The sequence below is a fragment of the Crassostrea angulata genome, chromosome 4 (assembly GCF_025612915.1).
Source record: "Crassostrea angulata isolate pt1a10 chromosome 4, ASM2561291v2, whole genome shotgun sequence".
NCBI classification, from domain to species: Eukaryota; Metazoa; Mollusca; class Bivalvia; order Ostreida; family Ostreidae; genus Magallana; species Magallana angulata.
Window position 1 is genome coordinate 34,201,123 of NC_069114.1, and position 15,495 is coordinate 34,216,617.

The window sequence follows — 15,495 nt, forward strand, 5'->3', positions numbered from 1 at the left end:
CAAATTTTAGACGAAGTACTGCTTGTTATAAATAATTAAACATCCATTGAACAGCACAGAATCCCTCGCACACCCGATAATTTTCTATTAAATATTTATCAACTGATATTCACCAATAGTATATATGGCAATATGATACTGTAATGGCTATTGATGGGTTTTCACTTTTTTATGGGAAAATAACTCTTATTAACCAATAGACCAGCGATTTTGAAAGCGCATTCATCTATTTAACAATATGTATTATGTGAAAATGTGAAACTTGATATACCACGGTTCTAATTACTTTATAACGATACTGCTCTTTATTCTCTCTGTTTTATATAACAATATCAATCACATTTAGACTCCCGGTTCCGAATTGAAGACAATGTAGAATTTCAAAACATTTGAGAATGACTCCATACGGTCGCACGGGACAATCGGCCGAAGACTACCATACTCTCCTACATCTTTTTACAGTATAAAATGTCCTTTTGATTAAAAGGAGTTTTACAATTTTCAGAATACATGTAATTGACAATTTTCAACTGCTAATGCCTACGTTACTCGTCTAATTACTCGTAATATTTAAATGTACATGTGGTTTCTTAATATCTGGATTATATATAGGAAACAGCATGTTTTTAGTGATTATACATGTACTTTAATTCTATCGCTTTAATATACAGTAAAACACGCTTATAACGAAGTCCCAAGGACGGGCAATTAAACTTCGTTATAAGCGTAATTCGTTATATCCGTCAAGTTTACAACATGAAATAGAGTCTTGGGGAATGAAATTCACTTCGCAGTAAGCGTCAATTCATTATAAGCGTGTTTGCTATAACCGTGTTTTACTGTACACCCCCCAAACACCAAATACCCGTCTTTGCGCGTGTCTGATTACTTGAATTGTACCTTCAGAACCTTATGCATCCTGAGTGCATGATTTATTTACATTCAAGAACAATGAATTAAAAGTCTTACAAGTAAGCTGCTACTTACAAGTACTTTAATTTTTTGGGAAGGAATTTGGTATTTATTTTTCAAACTGTCTTTTTTGTAAACCGCGGCTTATTTTACAAAAACAATATTCAACCGATCGATGCTGATAGTCCTGCGCATTTACAACTTAAGACGACGCATGAAACAAAATGTTTAATGTTTTCAAGTTTGGGGTTTTATGAAACTAACATTTTTGAGATGGATGTGTCGATATAAAAGGTTTAGATAAAAGTGTTAAATATCTTTTAGAAAGAAATAAAAAGACATTTAAACCATCATCCGAAACGACATTCAATTTTTCAGCTTACTTTCAAACAAGCTTTTTTTCTAATAATTTCAAGGATTTTTTTTTAATTTTGCGAAAGATAAAAGAGACATACATGTATTTTCAAAATCGTCTTTTTACTAAACCCTACCTATTTCAAACTTTAAGGGCGTTGATTTGAATGATTACAGGGCCGGGCATCATGAAATAAATCTTATGAGATTCCATATCAAATTTTACTGTAACATATTCTAAAGGCATTAATTATTGGCGAGAAAGATTCTAGTTGATTAAAATAAGGTAACTTTTTACACAAACGAAATAGGCTTCTGTATGTTATAAAAATAACTCATAAAGCATTTGATACAAGTAGAAATTTGTTTTTATAACAATACCATTCAACATCATAAATATATGATATGATCAATTTGATCAACATTAAACAAATACTATCAACATGACAACACAAATGGAGTGGAACGAAAAACCGTTCAGTGTTTTATCACAGAAGCTTGCAATTGTGGATTCGACCAAAACACCAACATTATCATTGAATTGTGGTTTCTTCGTCTTTTTCCAATATAAGCGATGACGTCATCCCAACGTTAGAAAACCTTTCTGCTTCCACTTCCAGTTCCGTGTTACGGATTTTGCAGAACCAACAGAAAGAATCGATGAAAACTTTGCGAAAATTTTGTCCACACACAAGGTAAATTACACAATTGACGGAGTAGTTTAAATAGTACATTGTTACAAAAACGTGTTGGAAAGTGCGATCCAGTTCACTCGTGGGGTCTCCCTTACTACCACGAAGCCAGTTTTCAAATAAGACTTTGATTCTGATGACGTGCAAAGGCGTGTGTAAAATCAGGAACATGACGGTGACCGAGGACAGAAGCCGGGTCACTCTGGAATGCGGCAGGATTCTTCGTCTAACTTCCACGTTGTTGTTTTGAATTGCAGTGGAATTCAAACGAATCTGACGCTTGTGGGCTTCAATAGAACTAACAATAATTAAAGCCATTAATACGAGAATCGTGAGCAATGGAATGACAAGAGTAACTACAGTATCGATGTATGTAATAACAAGTTCTGCTTGAATAAAATTGGGTTTCGTTAGGCAGTATATTTTCCCTTCCATCTGTTGAACTTGCGTTCCCCAGAGGAAAAAATTGTAGAGAAAAAGAGCGACAAGAAAGCATGTAAGCAAAGAGTACCGGGCGACCTTAAGGTTACAGAACCGGTTGACATGGGTATGGCGACAAATTCGGACATAGTTCTCAATGGTGACAAATACAACACACCACACCGAGATAAAGCTGCACAGAAAGGACAGGAATACAACCGTCTGACAGATAACTTCTGTGTGGAACACTCGCACGTGCACAAAGTCTAACCACACGGTGAACAAAGTCACGATGAAGCCGTTGTCCGAGATACAACGGACGGCAAGATATAAACTGCAAGACGCATGCCTCAATCCGGGTCCGAAAAACGCTTTTGCCGATAGAGAATTCCCCAGAATTCCCAAAAAGCAAATCAACGGAAGTGCGTAACGCCGGAACAGCATGGTATCTTGTTGTTCATCTCTTAAATTGCCGTCCGACTGGTTATCGTACGTGGCTTTTAGGGAGACATTCATGTTCATGTTGACAAAAGACAAACGACGTTCATCCTGTTTGGTGAAATTCAGTACAGATAGCATCGATCCTCAATAAAACTGTGGTCGCTCCTAACAGAACATCCGAACCTTGAGACCTATTACAGTTGTCTCGCCCAAAAAAGTCTGAAAAGAGATATATAAGAAAATTAAGCCCAGATTTAAACATCATGTTAAAATAAAAACAGAATCAGGTAATAATATTACATTACAAACTAAAACATTCTACTTCTTAGATTTTGAAAACACGCAGGCTGGTGTTGTCGCGGTTATGCCAATTGATCTGTGATGCCTTGTAATCATAGCAGACTCACAAACCAAAGGTCATTATATCAAGGCCACGAAGAGTATGTCGTTTACGATACCGAACAAACCGACTCAACTTCAAAATTTATTATTCAATTACATGTTCCTACAATCTGTATTTAATGAAAACTCGTTAAGGAATAATGGTCCTGAAAAGACTACACTCTTTTAAACGTTTGACGCTCAAAAGAGTCAGTTATCCCACCGTGGTTATCCCGACGTGTATGTAGATTAAACTGCTTTGCTTTCTATGCGGCTATTACCAGCCCACAGCTCATAGTTCCTACGTACAAAATTGCGTTTCCTGTGCAATAAACGTTTTGATCTGAGGAGGTCCTCTGCCTTTGAGAGATTGTAATGTTCCCTCATTCATCATTTTGTGCCATTATCGTAATGGTCTTCCTTTAGAGACAAAAATGTTTGTAACCTTGAATGCGCAACTGAGAATGGTGCGGAGTTAAATCAAAAAGTCTGATATTGTGTAATCGTCATTTTCACTGTAACTGTGATGAAATGGTCTAATTGGACATCGTTTCTAATGAATAAAAAAAAAACGTGTTCCGTGAGTCAACAGGATGGTAAATGTGATCTGTTTTAACTTATAGAGACTGATTAATTTTGCTTGTCTCTTTTCGGTGTCTTAGATTAAATCCCCCCCCCCCCAAACGTTTTCCCCTTTGCACTTTCAGGTGGGAATTCTTGCCGGAAAATTGGTTCCCGGGTAAATTTTCCACGTAAAATAATAACTAAATATGTAGAATTTCCTTTACGAAAACCACATAGCGAGATCGATTTTCCGTGGTTAGGAAATTATTCTCTCGTTATCAGTTACAGAATGTGATTTTCCTTAATTAAACTATTTTCCAAGCAAAATGTAATTCAGTTGGAGGAGTTTTTAGACTGTTTGTGTTCTTTTGACTACCGTATTCATCACATGAGAAGTTGCTTCTTGTGACTGAGATTTAATAGGGCTTGGAACAGCTATGTCAATAGATTTTTGCCGTGGGTGGGTTGGATAAAACAACACAATGTTGCTGGACAGTTTTCTTGATTGGCCGCTTTACAAAACCAAGCGAAAGTAAATAATTTATTTTATTTAGTGACGAGAAAGTCCTACTCTGAATTTAGCTCTAGCGAGAACACATTCCCCCTAAAAGCAGATATCCTCATTTAAGCATTCAGGCTACATGGCAAATCTCAAAATTCCCTTTTCAAAACCGATACTTATATAAATAACAAATGTAGACCTCAATGTAAACCTGTACATGTATACTAGCTAGTTTATAAGTGATGGGTGGTGTAAAATAACGACCACATTGTAAATGTACGTACAGATACAAAAAAGAAGCCGTGTTGCATCAAATATGCAATTATATACATGTACATTAATTTACAGATAAGGAAAAATAACGAGTAAAATAAAACACATCATTACAAAGCGCGGTTTCATTTTTTTGTTTCGTCATCCTTTGAATCTGAAACAAAAAAAAAAACCTTTGAGGGAGGCTTCTGGGGAAAATTCACTCACTGCATTCAACGTCAAGCAATCATTGGTCATGTTCACTTTTAACATCTTCTCTGGATGGAATTGAAATATATGTCAAAGTTCATTCCAGTATAAACTCAGTTGAAGACATTGATCAGATCCCGACCTCCTACGGCCTTTAAATAAAACATGATGGCCGCCACAGAGATCAAACAATTTCTGGCATGAAGAGGTGCCGTTAGTTTTGGCCACGTATGCATAATGAATGCGGCACAATGGCCGCCATGTTTGTTCAATCGGGGGAGCCTGACCTTTTACATTTTCCCTGAATACAGAATGGTTTTCATGTCAAAAGACATCAAACAGGGAGGTACTTTCAAGATCCTGTTATTATTCTATTTAATCCGCTGAAATGAACAAAACCCGAAGCGTTTTCCTTAACTGCATCATGAAAGCATGATTTATACATGTACATGTATCCTCTTTTTTCCATTCAAGATACAAAGAACATGAAAAAAAACCCGAAAGGGTTGTTGAATTTTTTTCCGATTTCTTTCTTGTGTATTATAACGGTGGGTTTTCAAGATTTGTAAGGAATAAAGTCTAATCGTACACAATAACACGTATTAATTAAACAAATCGGGTTAATAAACTCTATCTTTCCTTAATAATAAAGGAAAACCAATTTCCAATAGGAAACAATGGCCGGTTTTTCCCGACCGACGTCACGCGTCTAGTGTTGACAAGAGATTCTTTAACGTGAGTGTACCTGGCTGGGATGTTGATCAACAAAAACACCAATCAACGTGCGTACCGGACACTTTTAAGGTCATTCACTGGCATTGGTAACGTTTCAGTAATGTGTAATTTGAGGAGGATATCTTTTGGTAATGAAACAATGCTCTTCAAATCGCTCTCCTTTAGTCATATTTGAACAGAATGAGATTTAGGTACTGTACAATATCCTAAGAAGAGGACAAACATTTATTCTTGACCCTGACAATAAGATTTGTTCAAACCAATTCGGTTCTCTAATTCATACGTTGATAACAATTAATACAAGGCGATGGTTTGCTTTAATTCCAATTTTGGGCCTTTTTTAACACATCACCATACTTAAGTACTGCTTTACACAAGATATTGACAGATTAACCGAACAGCTTTGAGGTCAGCGAACAGCAAAGATTTAAGGTAATGCACCATGTTTTACTTCAGTCAAAATATAATAACAATCCTCGAAGTACAAGCTAGATTTCGTCGATATATTCCATCAAAATAGAATTTTGTGGCAAAACAGCAAATTAATTGCCAGCGGTAGGAGTTCTCTAAATTCCTTGGTGTATTTAAATAATAAAAACGAGAAAACCAAACAATCACTCGTTCGCTCAACAATTATCACCACAATATCCCTTATAATAACGTGCACAGCCAAAGATAAAATGATAAAAGGCAATGTGGTTTTTACCTCCCAATACCGTAGTTAGCAAACATAGATCAATTAAGACATCAAAGAAGCACAACTTTACAGAACAATTATTTGTCATTTAATGGCTATTTAATCTAAATAAATTAATAATGCAGAAATTATTAAAGCTATTTTCTTTGTGTAATGGTGAAGAATTAAAGTGTTTACTAGGTTAAACAATGCAACAAGATATGACGAAAAAGGAATAACTAAGACTAAGACTAGCTGTGTGTATTCAAATGAGTTTGAAGAGAGAGAGAGAGAGAGAGAGAGAGAGAGAGAGAGAGAGAGAGAGAGAGAGAGACGAATTCATTGATTGACATAGGGATAAATTCATTCTGACAGAAAGAGATTTGCTTTGTTCAGAATGAAGATCATTTCCATCGAAAACCACAGTTACCGGTACGCTTACATGTTTAGTCAATTCGAAGAAGTGTAGTGTTTTTTAGATAATACATCAGGGTTTCAAAGGCGCAATGTTTCCTGATGGTCAGCACCAAGAGACAAAATCAAAAACAAAAAAATTTAAACTATCAGGAGGAAACCATTAACCTTGAGTCATATTGCGCATGTTACATTGAACTTAAAAGCACGCTTCGACGGAGACTGAGACAATGGAAGCCATTAAAAGGTATAATTTACGAGAGGTATAAAATATGTACATTTAAACGAATTTCTTTCATTATACCCTTCGCACACGAGAATTGGGAAATACACAGAGCACAGATGTATCGTCATCAATAGTTGATGCAAGTCATTCCGAACAAGAACAATTAAAAACAGCCTTGAAAATTTTATACAAAGGCGTGGTACGGTTCTACAAAAGGAAAGCAAGATGTTGCAAGACCTATCCTTTTTGTTTAACCAGCAGTAATTTTGTTTATCATCATTGTCTGTTTGATTTTATTTTGCTTTTAGTGCTTACTACTTACTGCTTTACATAAAAAAAAATAATGTAGTTTTTTAACTTCTTTCAGGTAAAGTGGAAGCTTTCAAGCAATATAAAAAAAAAATAATAATTAAGTATTGATTTTTTTTTTTCAAAATCTTTGAAGCATGCAGTTTACGGCCTTGTTTAACAGAAAGCAGAATTTCATTCTTCAAAAGTAGGAAGGAAATAAAAACTTCATATTTTACAGTCGCTTTAATGGATTAAACTTTTATGTTATATGATATATTTGATTTTGATCTTATAAAATTGTTTCAGTTTTAACAGAAAAATGTTACTTTTTATCCAAAATTAATTTTTTTTTACCCCTTTTATAACCTATACGAATAGTGCCGTTTCATAAAGAGCTTGGACTTTGGGCAATACGTGACCAACTCTGATTGGACAGAGGAGGGTCTTCCTCGTGGTTAACTGTTCGGTCATTGGCCAATAGAAATGAATACATTGAACGCAATCACGTTTGTTCGACTTCATACAGGGTTGTAAATTACGTTTGAAAAAGCGTCGATTTCACACAACAAAGCAGTTGTTGAACAAATAAACTTTTGTGAATAAAAATGAGCTTCTCTTGAAGCGAATTAGAAGAAAGGTCAATATATTTGACCGCTTGTTTCGATGAGCAAACTAGATGGTAACATCCCACCGAAAGTCCAAGCTCTTGTTAAAACGCCTCTGAAGTAGTCGCAGGGACATTTCTATAAATAAATTATCGTTATTTCCTTAATTGTTTGATTTTTTCTTCCTTTTTAAATCATAAATACAGTTCTACATCTGCATGCAAGTTGAAAATCAAAGTACTGGAAAGCGGTTAGAAAGCTTGTTTTCAATTTGTTGAGAATACAAACCGAGTTGAAACCGAGTTATTCCAAACATTGATTTGAGTGTCATGTGATTGCAACTGCTGTCATTGGGATTAGCGCACGGAGAAAATAATTGCTATATGAAGTTATTCGATGTCTGTAGCAAGATATATGCTTTCTTAGAGAGTGCATCTTAATAAATATACAAATAATATTAGTTGTTGAAGACATCAGGTCTCGCCGAGAGGCTTGTTGATTATGATATTAAATATGCCACGCTACAGCATTTTCATTCCCTTGTGCTTTTGTGGCTATGAAGCAGAAGGGAAACCTAATAGTAAGTAAAAATGTAGCCCAACAATTAATACTTTTATGTCTCTTTTGAATTGGATATACTTTTAGACACCGTAATTTTTCAAAAGTTTCTCTTTTCATAGGATATATTAAAATATCTGTAAACTTTCAATACATGTATTTGGTAAGTCACTGATTTCTTTTCGTTTTAAGACCTTACAGAGTTTTAATACAGGTTTTATAATTAGAGTTCAGGCTTGAAGTTTTTTTAGTTCATGTTGTGGTTAGCCCATTAAATATTATTCATCATTCTCGAACGTATCTCGTATTTGATTTATATTGTATAACTTTTTCAAAAAAGGGCCCATAGACCCCCCCCCCCCCCCGGGTTCTGACGCCCATGAATTGTAAAGTGAAGGCTTTTAAAATTGACATAATGAGTTCAGGGGAAAGCTTAATTCGTTACACTCGCTCAAGCTAGTGAAGGTTATATAAAATCTCATAAACGCAACAAAAGTTTCTGATTATTTTGTTGATTACGTGCAGAAGTTCCAACACGGGCATTTCAATGTAATTTTGTTCACAACATCCACACCAACGTACGGAATCCAACATAGATAGACTAACACCACCCATTCCTGGCCACGCACTGTTGTGCCGAGTTCCGGCACAGTAAGCCCAAAATAACACACTCTTAAAATCTAATCTAATCTAATCCAGCACATTTTGCCCACCTGTGCTCTTTCAGGTCTAAAAATTATTCGTTTGAACAGGCATTGTTTTTCGATAACAAAAAAAATGGTAATGACATGGCAGGAAAATAAACATTAACATGTACAAAAACGCTGTAAAGATAAGTTCAAACACCTAATTGCCGAGATTAAGTGAAGAAGATATCGTTGATTCTAAATTTTGAATGTCATACAAGCTAAAAAGAATTAAATGGTCAATCCCCTCACTTTCTGGAAATATCAATGTGCTTTATCTTTAATCTCTCTCGATTAAAACGATTTAAAATATTGCATAAATAAAAAATTTAAAAAAATGATTTGTTCCATTTTTTATAATTGTTATGATGCGCATAATAAAACAATTATTTGACCTCAAGTTGTTTCGAGTTTATTAATACATTTAAAATCAATAAAATTATCTGTCTCCATTAAATCGGATTTACATATTTAATACTTAGTTTTAAAAAGAAATCAAATTTTTAATAACCACCATTCATTGCATTCTATGAAAATGAAGGAAGGTAACAGTATCTCATCTTAATAACTAACAATCTCATATTTCGATCGTATTAAGTTAGAAAGTATATTACGTATTTCGGTTTTACTAATTAATATGTATCATCGGATATGCACATGTTCGTCACAAAACCACCGACATTTTCATAATGACCTACTTCTAATGCATTAAAAATCAAGGGACGGTTTCATTTTCTGCAGTGTTCTCCTTTCCTTGATTTTTTTTCTAATTACTGTAAATCATACCGGTAAATGTGTTTGTCAATAAATATGTCGTTTAATCGTTCAACTCTGGTTCAAAACTCTGTAAAATGCTTCCTTTATTAAAATGTACAAGTTTAAAATAAAGGTAATTGTGATTCTTGTAAAAAAAAAAATGGCATATATACAAAATAAAATGATTGGGCTCTCAGTACTTTCAATACTTCGATTCATCATATGTGGCTTTTCCGCGAAGCTTCCGGGTTGCTTAATAGTTTTGGTTACAGCGTTTAGCGTACACGTTAATAAAAGCATAAGATATCGCTGAACAATAACGCTTATTGGTTGAGTGGTCAGTCATGAAATAGACAAGCCTCTGTCACATTGCTGTTTCACACACCAAAGTCCAATCTCCTGTTAAAATGGTTCTGTTTAAACCATAATTTTCATTGTTGTATTAAAGGATGATGCTGTCTCATTAACGTATAAATGTACTTTGTATCCTCTTTTACACAAATTTTAAAAATAAAAGACTTGTTGTGAATCATGCAGTTTAATGCAGCTTTAGTTTATGTGGATTCCGAAATACATTACATTGCCTGGTTCAGCAGAAAAGGAGAAAATTAATTCATTGAAAGCATTATTTTGAAAGGGAAAAAAAGACGCCAGGAAATGACTAGAGTCAAAAATTTAGTCCAATGAAGTCAGAGCTTCTGGGACCATGTGCGACCCCCAGTAACCTCACCCAAACGTTTTACGCCTCCCTCGCCCGGCTATTTGACTATTTGACTATTTGCCTATTAGAAAAATACCCTAGCTACTATAAACCATAGCATATTAAAACCAATTTATCAAGTGCTTGGGCTTTTGTTGTGTCAATCTGTAATGTGACGTAGGCCTGTCTATTTCATTGCTGGCCAATCCAAACATTTGTCTGGCCTATTAAGTTAAGGCGATTTAATCTGAAACCCGCATCTTTTTAACTTGTTTTGGTGCAAGAAAAAGAAATTTGCATCCTTATGCTACCAAAAGTCCAAGCTCTTGTTAAAATGGTTCTAGGCTTGTCCATATCAACCATTATAGTCTCTAATTTTATGTGACACTAAAATCCATATCATGTAGCTATGCCGCATTTGTACCACGGCCTTTTACAGACAATCCCTAAAATTAAACATGCATTTTTACAAGTAATTAACAAAGCATGTTCGTGATCGTGATATACAAAAATAAATGCTAAAAAATTACCAGATAACTCCACCCTTACACGACCTGAATAAACAAAATGGCCTAAAACATTGCTTTGGTTGAAATTCAAGAGTGCAATGGCCTCACAGAAGCGCCGATTGACAGGAAATATCGTGCAATTCGGTTGCAAACGACCAGCATATTATATAGTGTACACAATTAACCATTAGCCGATAGTTTTACCGACCGTCCGGTCTCCTTGGAACCCATTATTATGGTCTAAGTGTGTTTGTTTAACTTCCTTAATGAAGTCAATCGTTTCACAAATCGGTGGCACAGATTCTATCTTCTCTGCGGAAAAGTTTCCCGCGCTCTGTTTGTCCCAGAAATCAAAATATTCAGATTTCCTCCACAACCTTCATATCGATAAAATTATAAGGAAAGACGTTGATGACAGTACTAAGTTTTCGGTGAGGACGAGAGTGCATTATTAAAACATAAAAAATCACATCACAGATTTGATATATATGTACATGTACATACATTTAAAATTTTTAACTTAACACACATGATAAAACTTAACATACTATGAAAACACGATCAGTTATACACCACTTTTGCAACTATTTTGAGCTGAAATAAAATGAAAAATAAAAATGTTTGTCGACGAGAGTTCTCCGTTCAAGTATGACACCCCCCTCCCCCATTTTCCATCAACAGGGGAAACTATATAAGTATCATTTATAGGGGCATGGTCACGATTTTGGTCAAATTTTATTTTTCTGTATTTATTATTTACAATGCTTTAGGAATGCATTTCTAATGATGAAATGAAATTTGGATGCAAGTCGATGAGTTTTAAGCAAGGTACAGGGCTCACAATTCTTCGTCATGTAAACAAGGCTCGTGCCCTGTTGTTGTTTACATAGGTTCAATATACCAGTAAAAAAAAATTCAAGCTGATTTGTCTATCTCTTTATTCATTTTAAGCATAAATAAACAGTTACTAACGATTAACACATTCATTTGAGGTCTAGAATTGCAATTTTCACTTCAACATTCAAAACGTAAACAAAAGCTTTGTTTACATAGCGAAGAATTGTAAGCTCTGTAACTCGCTTATAACTCAACAAATGACAATTAAATCTTAGTTGCCTATTAAAAATGCCTTGATAAAGCATTGTAAACATTAAAATCGAAAAAATAATTGTTGACCAAAATCGTGACCATGCCCCTTTAAAATCAATTCAACAGTTAACGTAATGCTTTATATTTGGAGCTCAAACATCGACAGTTTCACACCTGTCGCATATTAATGTATAACAGGTAAATATTTTAGCCCATGCCAGATCAATATTAATTTACGAATAAGTAAAATTTGTGCACTTTATGTCAACAAGACATTTTCTAAAAGAAAGGAATATAATCTTTATAATTAAGAACTGCGGTAAGAGTGCAGCATTTATTCTAATAATAACATGAATGTTGTCGTGGTATGAAATCTCAAGATAATTGGTGCAGCATATATTTTTATGACATTCTTGAATGTTGTCATAATACGTAATCTTGCCGCAGCAAATATGTTGCAAAAGAAATAACACACGTCACCGCTCCTTTTATGGATATAAAAATGGTTCTTAATTTGAACTGTCCCTATGTAAGAGCTATCGTGCATCTGCCCTAGATGATGGAGATGCAGCAATGATAAAAATGCACGACAACTTAGAGGCATAACTTTGATATGAATAAAAGCATTTCACAACTTTTCAAATTGTTTTTGCCAAGAAACAGCGTTAGAGGAACGATATCAAAACAAGGGGCTATAAAGTATTTATACCCCAGACCAAAACATAGATTAGATGTGAAAATAAAAAAAAAATATGATAAAGCAGGCAGACTTTCCCAGAAATACGGTTACATTAATTTAGTCACTTTTTCCCTATGCCGTTCGACCAAAGTACTTTTGCAAATTCAGTTTTCACCTTAAACATCAAACTGAACTTTATTGATGTACATACTACATGACGGCTATGTATTAGCCAGAGATGTCCCGCGGGCGATGAAATTAAGAGAGCAACGGTAAACAAATCTTCAGAATTATCAACGATCATTTACTTGCATTTACATTACAAGAGAACTTGATATCTCAATCAATTCCTGTAATTGTTTTCTCATTTGTAAAGTACAATGTAATTTCAATTCAAATAAAAACTCAAATATGTAAGATAAGTTAATGCATTAATGAATTGTAACATTAGATGGAGTTTCAACGCATTTAATTGGTTGAAATATTTTTTAAGAGGCGTGGTCACGATTTCAGCAGAAGATTTTTAAATTTCAATGCTCAAATAATCTTATATGATCAACCAAATATACACAGCTGGTTTAATTGTTTTCGCTACGTATCACAATAGATACAATATTTAAAACAAAAGAATTCATATTAGTGTTTCCTTCCAATAGATACTATATTTAAAACAAAAGGATTTATATTTATGTTTCCTAAAATTGTTTCCGAATCCTTGCATCATTTGGAATATATATTGTTATATTTTATTTCATAGCAAACTATGGTTTACTCTAAAACAAATAAAATGTAACAATACTGGAACGCTTAAAAAAATCTTAAATGTCTTCAAAATGAAAAACTGATAAATTTGATTTTAACAAAGTTTTAAAGTACATGAACATGAAAACAAAATCTTGGTTACATGACAGTGGAACTGTAGAGACTTTCGTTTAGGAATGTTGTTAGGGATATTCAAACTTTAGTTTACTATCAGGAATACCTTGATTTACTTTACCTTAGTAAATAAAAGGTAAATGTATTTGAAAATTTTCCACTCAAATTGTGTTCATGCAAGCTAAAATCTGTCTGGGGTTTTTTTTTTTATCGTAAAATGGGGATAAATTAACTGCAAAAAAGAACAGTCGATGGCATGTAGCTCTACATAAAAAAAGAAAATACACATATTGCTTTTTTTCTTGCATACCTATTGGTCTCTTAAGATTCAATCAGAAAAAAAGTTAAAGAAAACTTGGGATTTCTAAACGAAAAATTACTGTTTAGAACGTCTTTATCCGATTATGTCGGCAGTAGAACCGAGATTAGATTGATTTTGGTTTGCAGATTGTATTACTTCACTCCGGACTTGTTAATCTGACGAACAATTTTCGTGTAATGCAATATTCTTATGACGAAATGTTCGTATATATAGAACACTCGTTATTTCTCTTTAAGAAGTACTTAAATTAGATTTATTTGCATCAAGAACACTAAATAAATGTACTTCACTTATTGCCCTATCTTTCAGTCTGCCTCCAATTACCTAATTTCCAAACCATGCCATCTTACACATTGATAATAACACTTGCAATTTTATTGATTGATCAATCTTGCCTCTTTTCGAATAGATCCATGGTTTGATTTACGTTCCAGAGAGATGAACAATTTTCGCAGTCATTGTTACACCAATCACGTCACTCAAACAATTAAGTTACAAACAATAAATACAATTTGGTTTAGAGCTTCTGATTTTTGTGGTTAAAAAACACAACAAAATAGAATAATATATTAACCATTGCATAATATTTTTCTTCTAATTTGAGAACAAAGTTTTCTTAACATCTGTACAAGTAGGGAGGTCAGAATATAAACAATTTTAAGGTACCCATTGCTTAAATCACTTGATAAATGAATCTATTTAGGGAGTAAGAAATCAGCCTTTTATCAAATACGGTCGGGGAATTCAAATTCAATGAAGCCAATAGAGTTGATCCCACTCGATCGTATTCGATCATCTCATTAATATTAAAGAATGCACCTTATTATTTTTATGTATAAAATCATCAGCAATAGTACGATTACATTTTAAATTACTTACATTACTATTTTTTTATTTTGTGTAATCATGCAAACCCCGCTTGCGCCTCGCACTATGCCATATTACAGTCAAAGGCAATGGAAAATGTTAACCTTGAGGTACATAACAATGGAAAATTTCAAAATAAATACTACATGTACGTATGCTTTGAAACAAGACCATGCAGGTTTTACTGGTGTTTTACACTCGCAACTGCGCAATTGTTTTACTAGTACTTGTATATGAAAACGTTAGATTTCGTTCATATTTCATATTCACAATGGATGGATGTGCAAGAGCATTTCACAATTCACTAGCAAATTGGGTGTTTTAATTTAGAATGAACCGAATTCGACAGGGGCTACAATTGAGGTAGTGTTCAATTCTTAATGGATTGAAGTTACACGTTTTTGTAACCAATGAGTCGCTTGTATTTAACGCCTTTTAAAAAGTGATAGTACGCCCCCGTTTTAAATATATAATACGCCGTTTGAAAAATTTCCAATGCCTTCTAAATTTACATTTTATAATGCCAGATGAAAAAAGCGTTTTAACACTATTATTGCGTTTTTGAAAAGGTATTATTTTTCCTTTATTGCTTTATTCAGTCTGTGCTTTATTACATTTCTACGTTTATTTGAGTAACATAAATATATAAATGTATTTTCACTCAAAATAATAGCGGAAAAAATTTCTCTGACTGGCAATCTATAGACCTATCTTGCTACATTTTGAATCTATAAAACAAGCTACAAAGACACTAAAGGCAACCTATCTTATATAATTG

The 15,495-nt window shown here is 33.9% G+C and overlaps 1 protein-coding gene across 4 annotated transcripts in view; it reads right to left on the bottom strand.

Moving 5' to 3' along the window:
* Positions 1–1,611: 1,611 nt before the first annotated feature.
* The window catches only part of LOC128179409 (kappa-type opioid receptor-like), a 42,284-nt gene continuing 28,400 nt past the window's right edge, over positions 1,612–15,495 (bottom strand). For all 4 annotated transcript variants that reach the window (XM_052846816.1, XM_052846817.1, XM_052846818.1 and 1 more), the window contains exon 2: positions 1,612–3,038. In XM_052846816.1, coding sequence (XP_052702776.1) covers positions 1,800–2,957 — 1,158 coding nt within the window. In that variant the 5' untranslated portion in view covers positions 2,958–3,038 and the 3' untranslated portion in view covers positions 1,612–1,799. The remainder of the gene's footprint in view (positions 3,039–15,495) is intronic.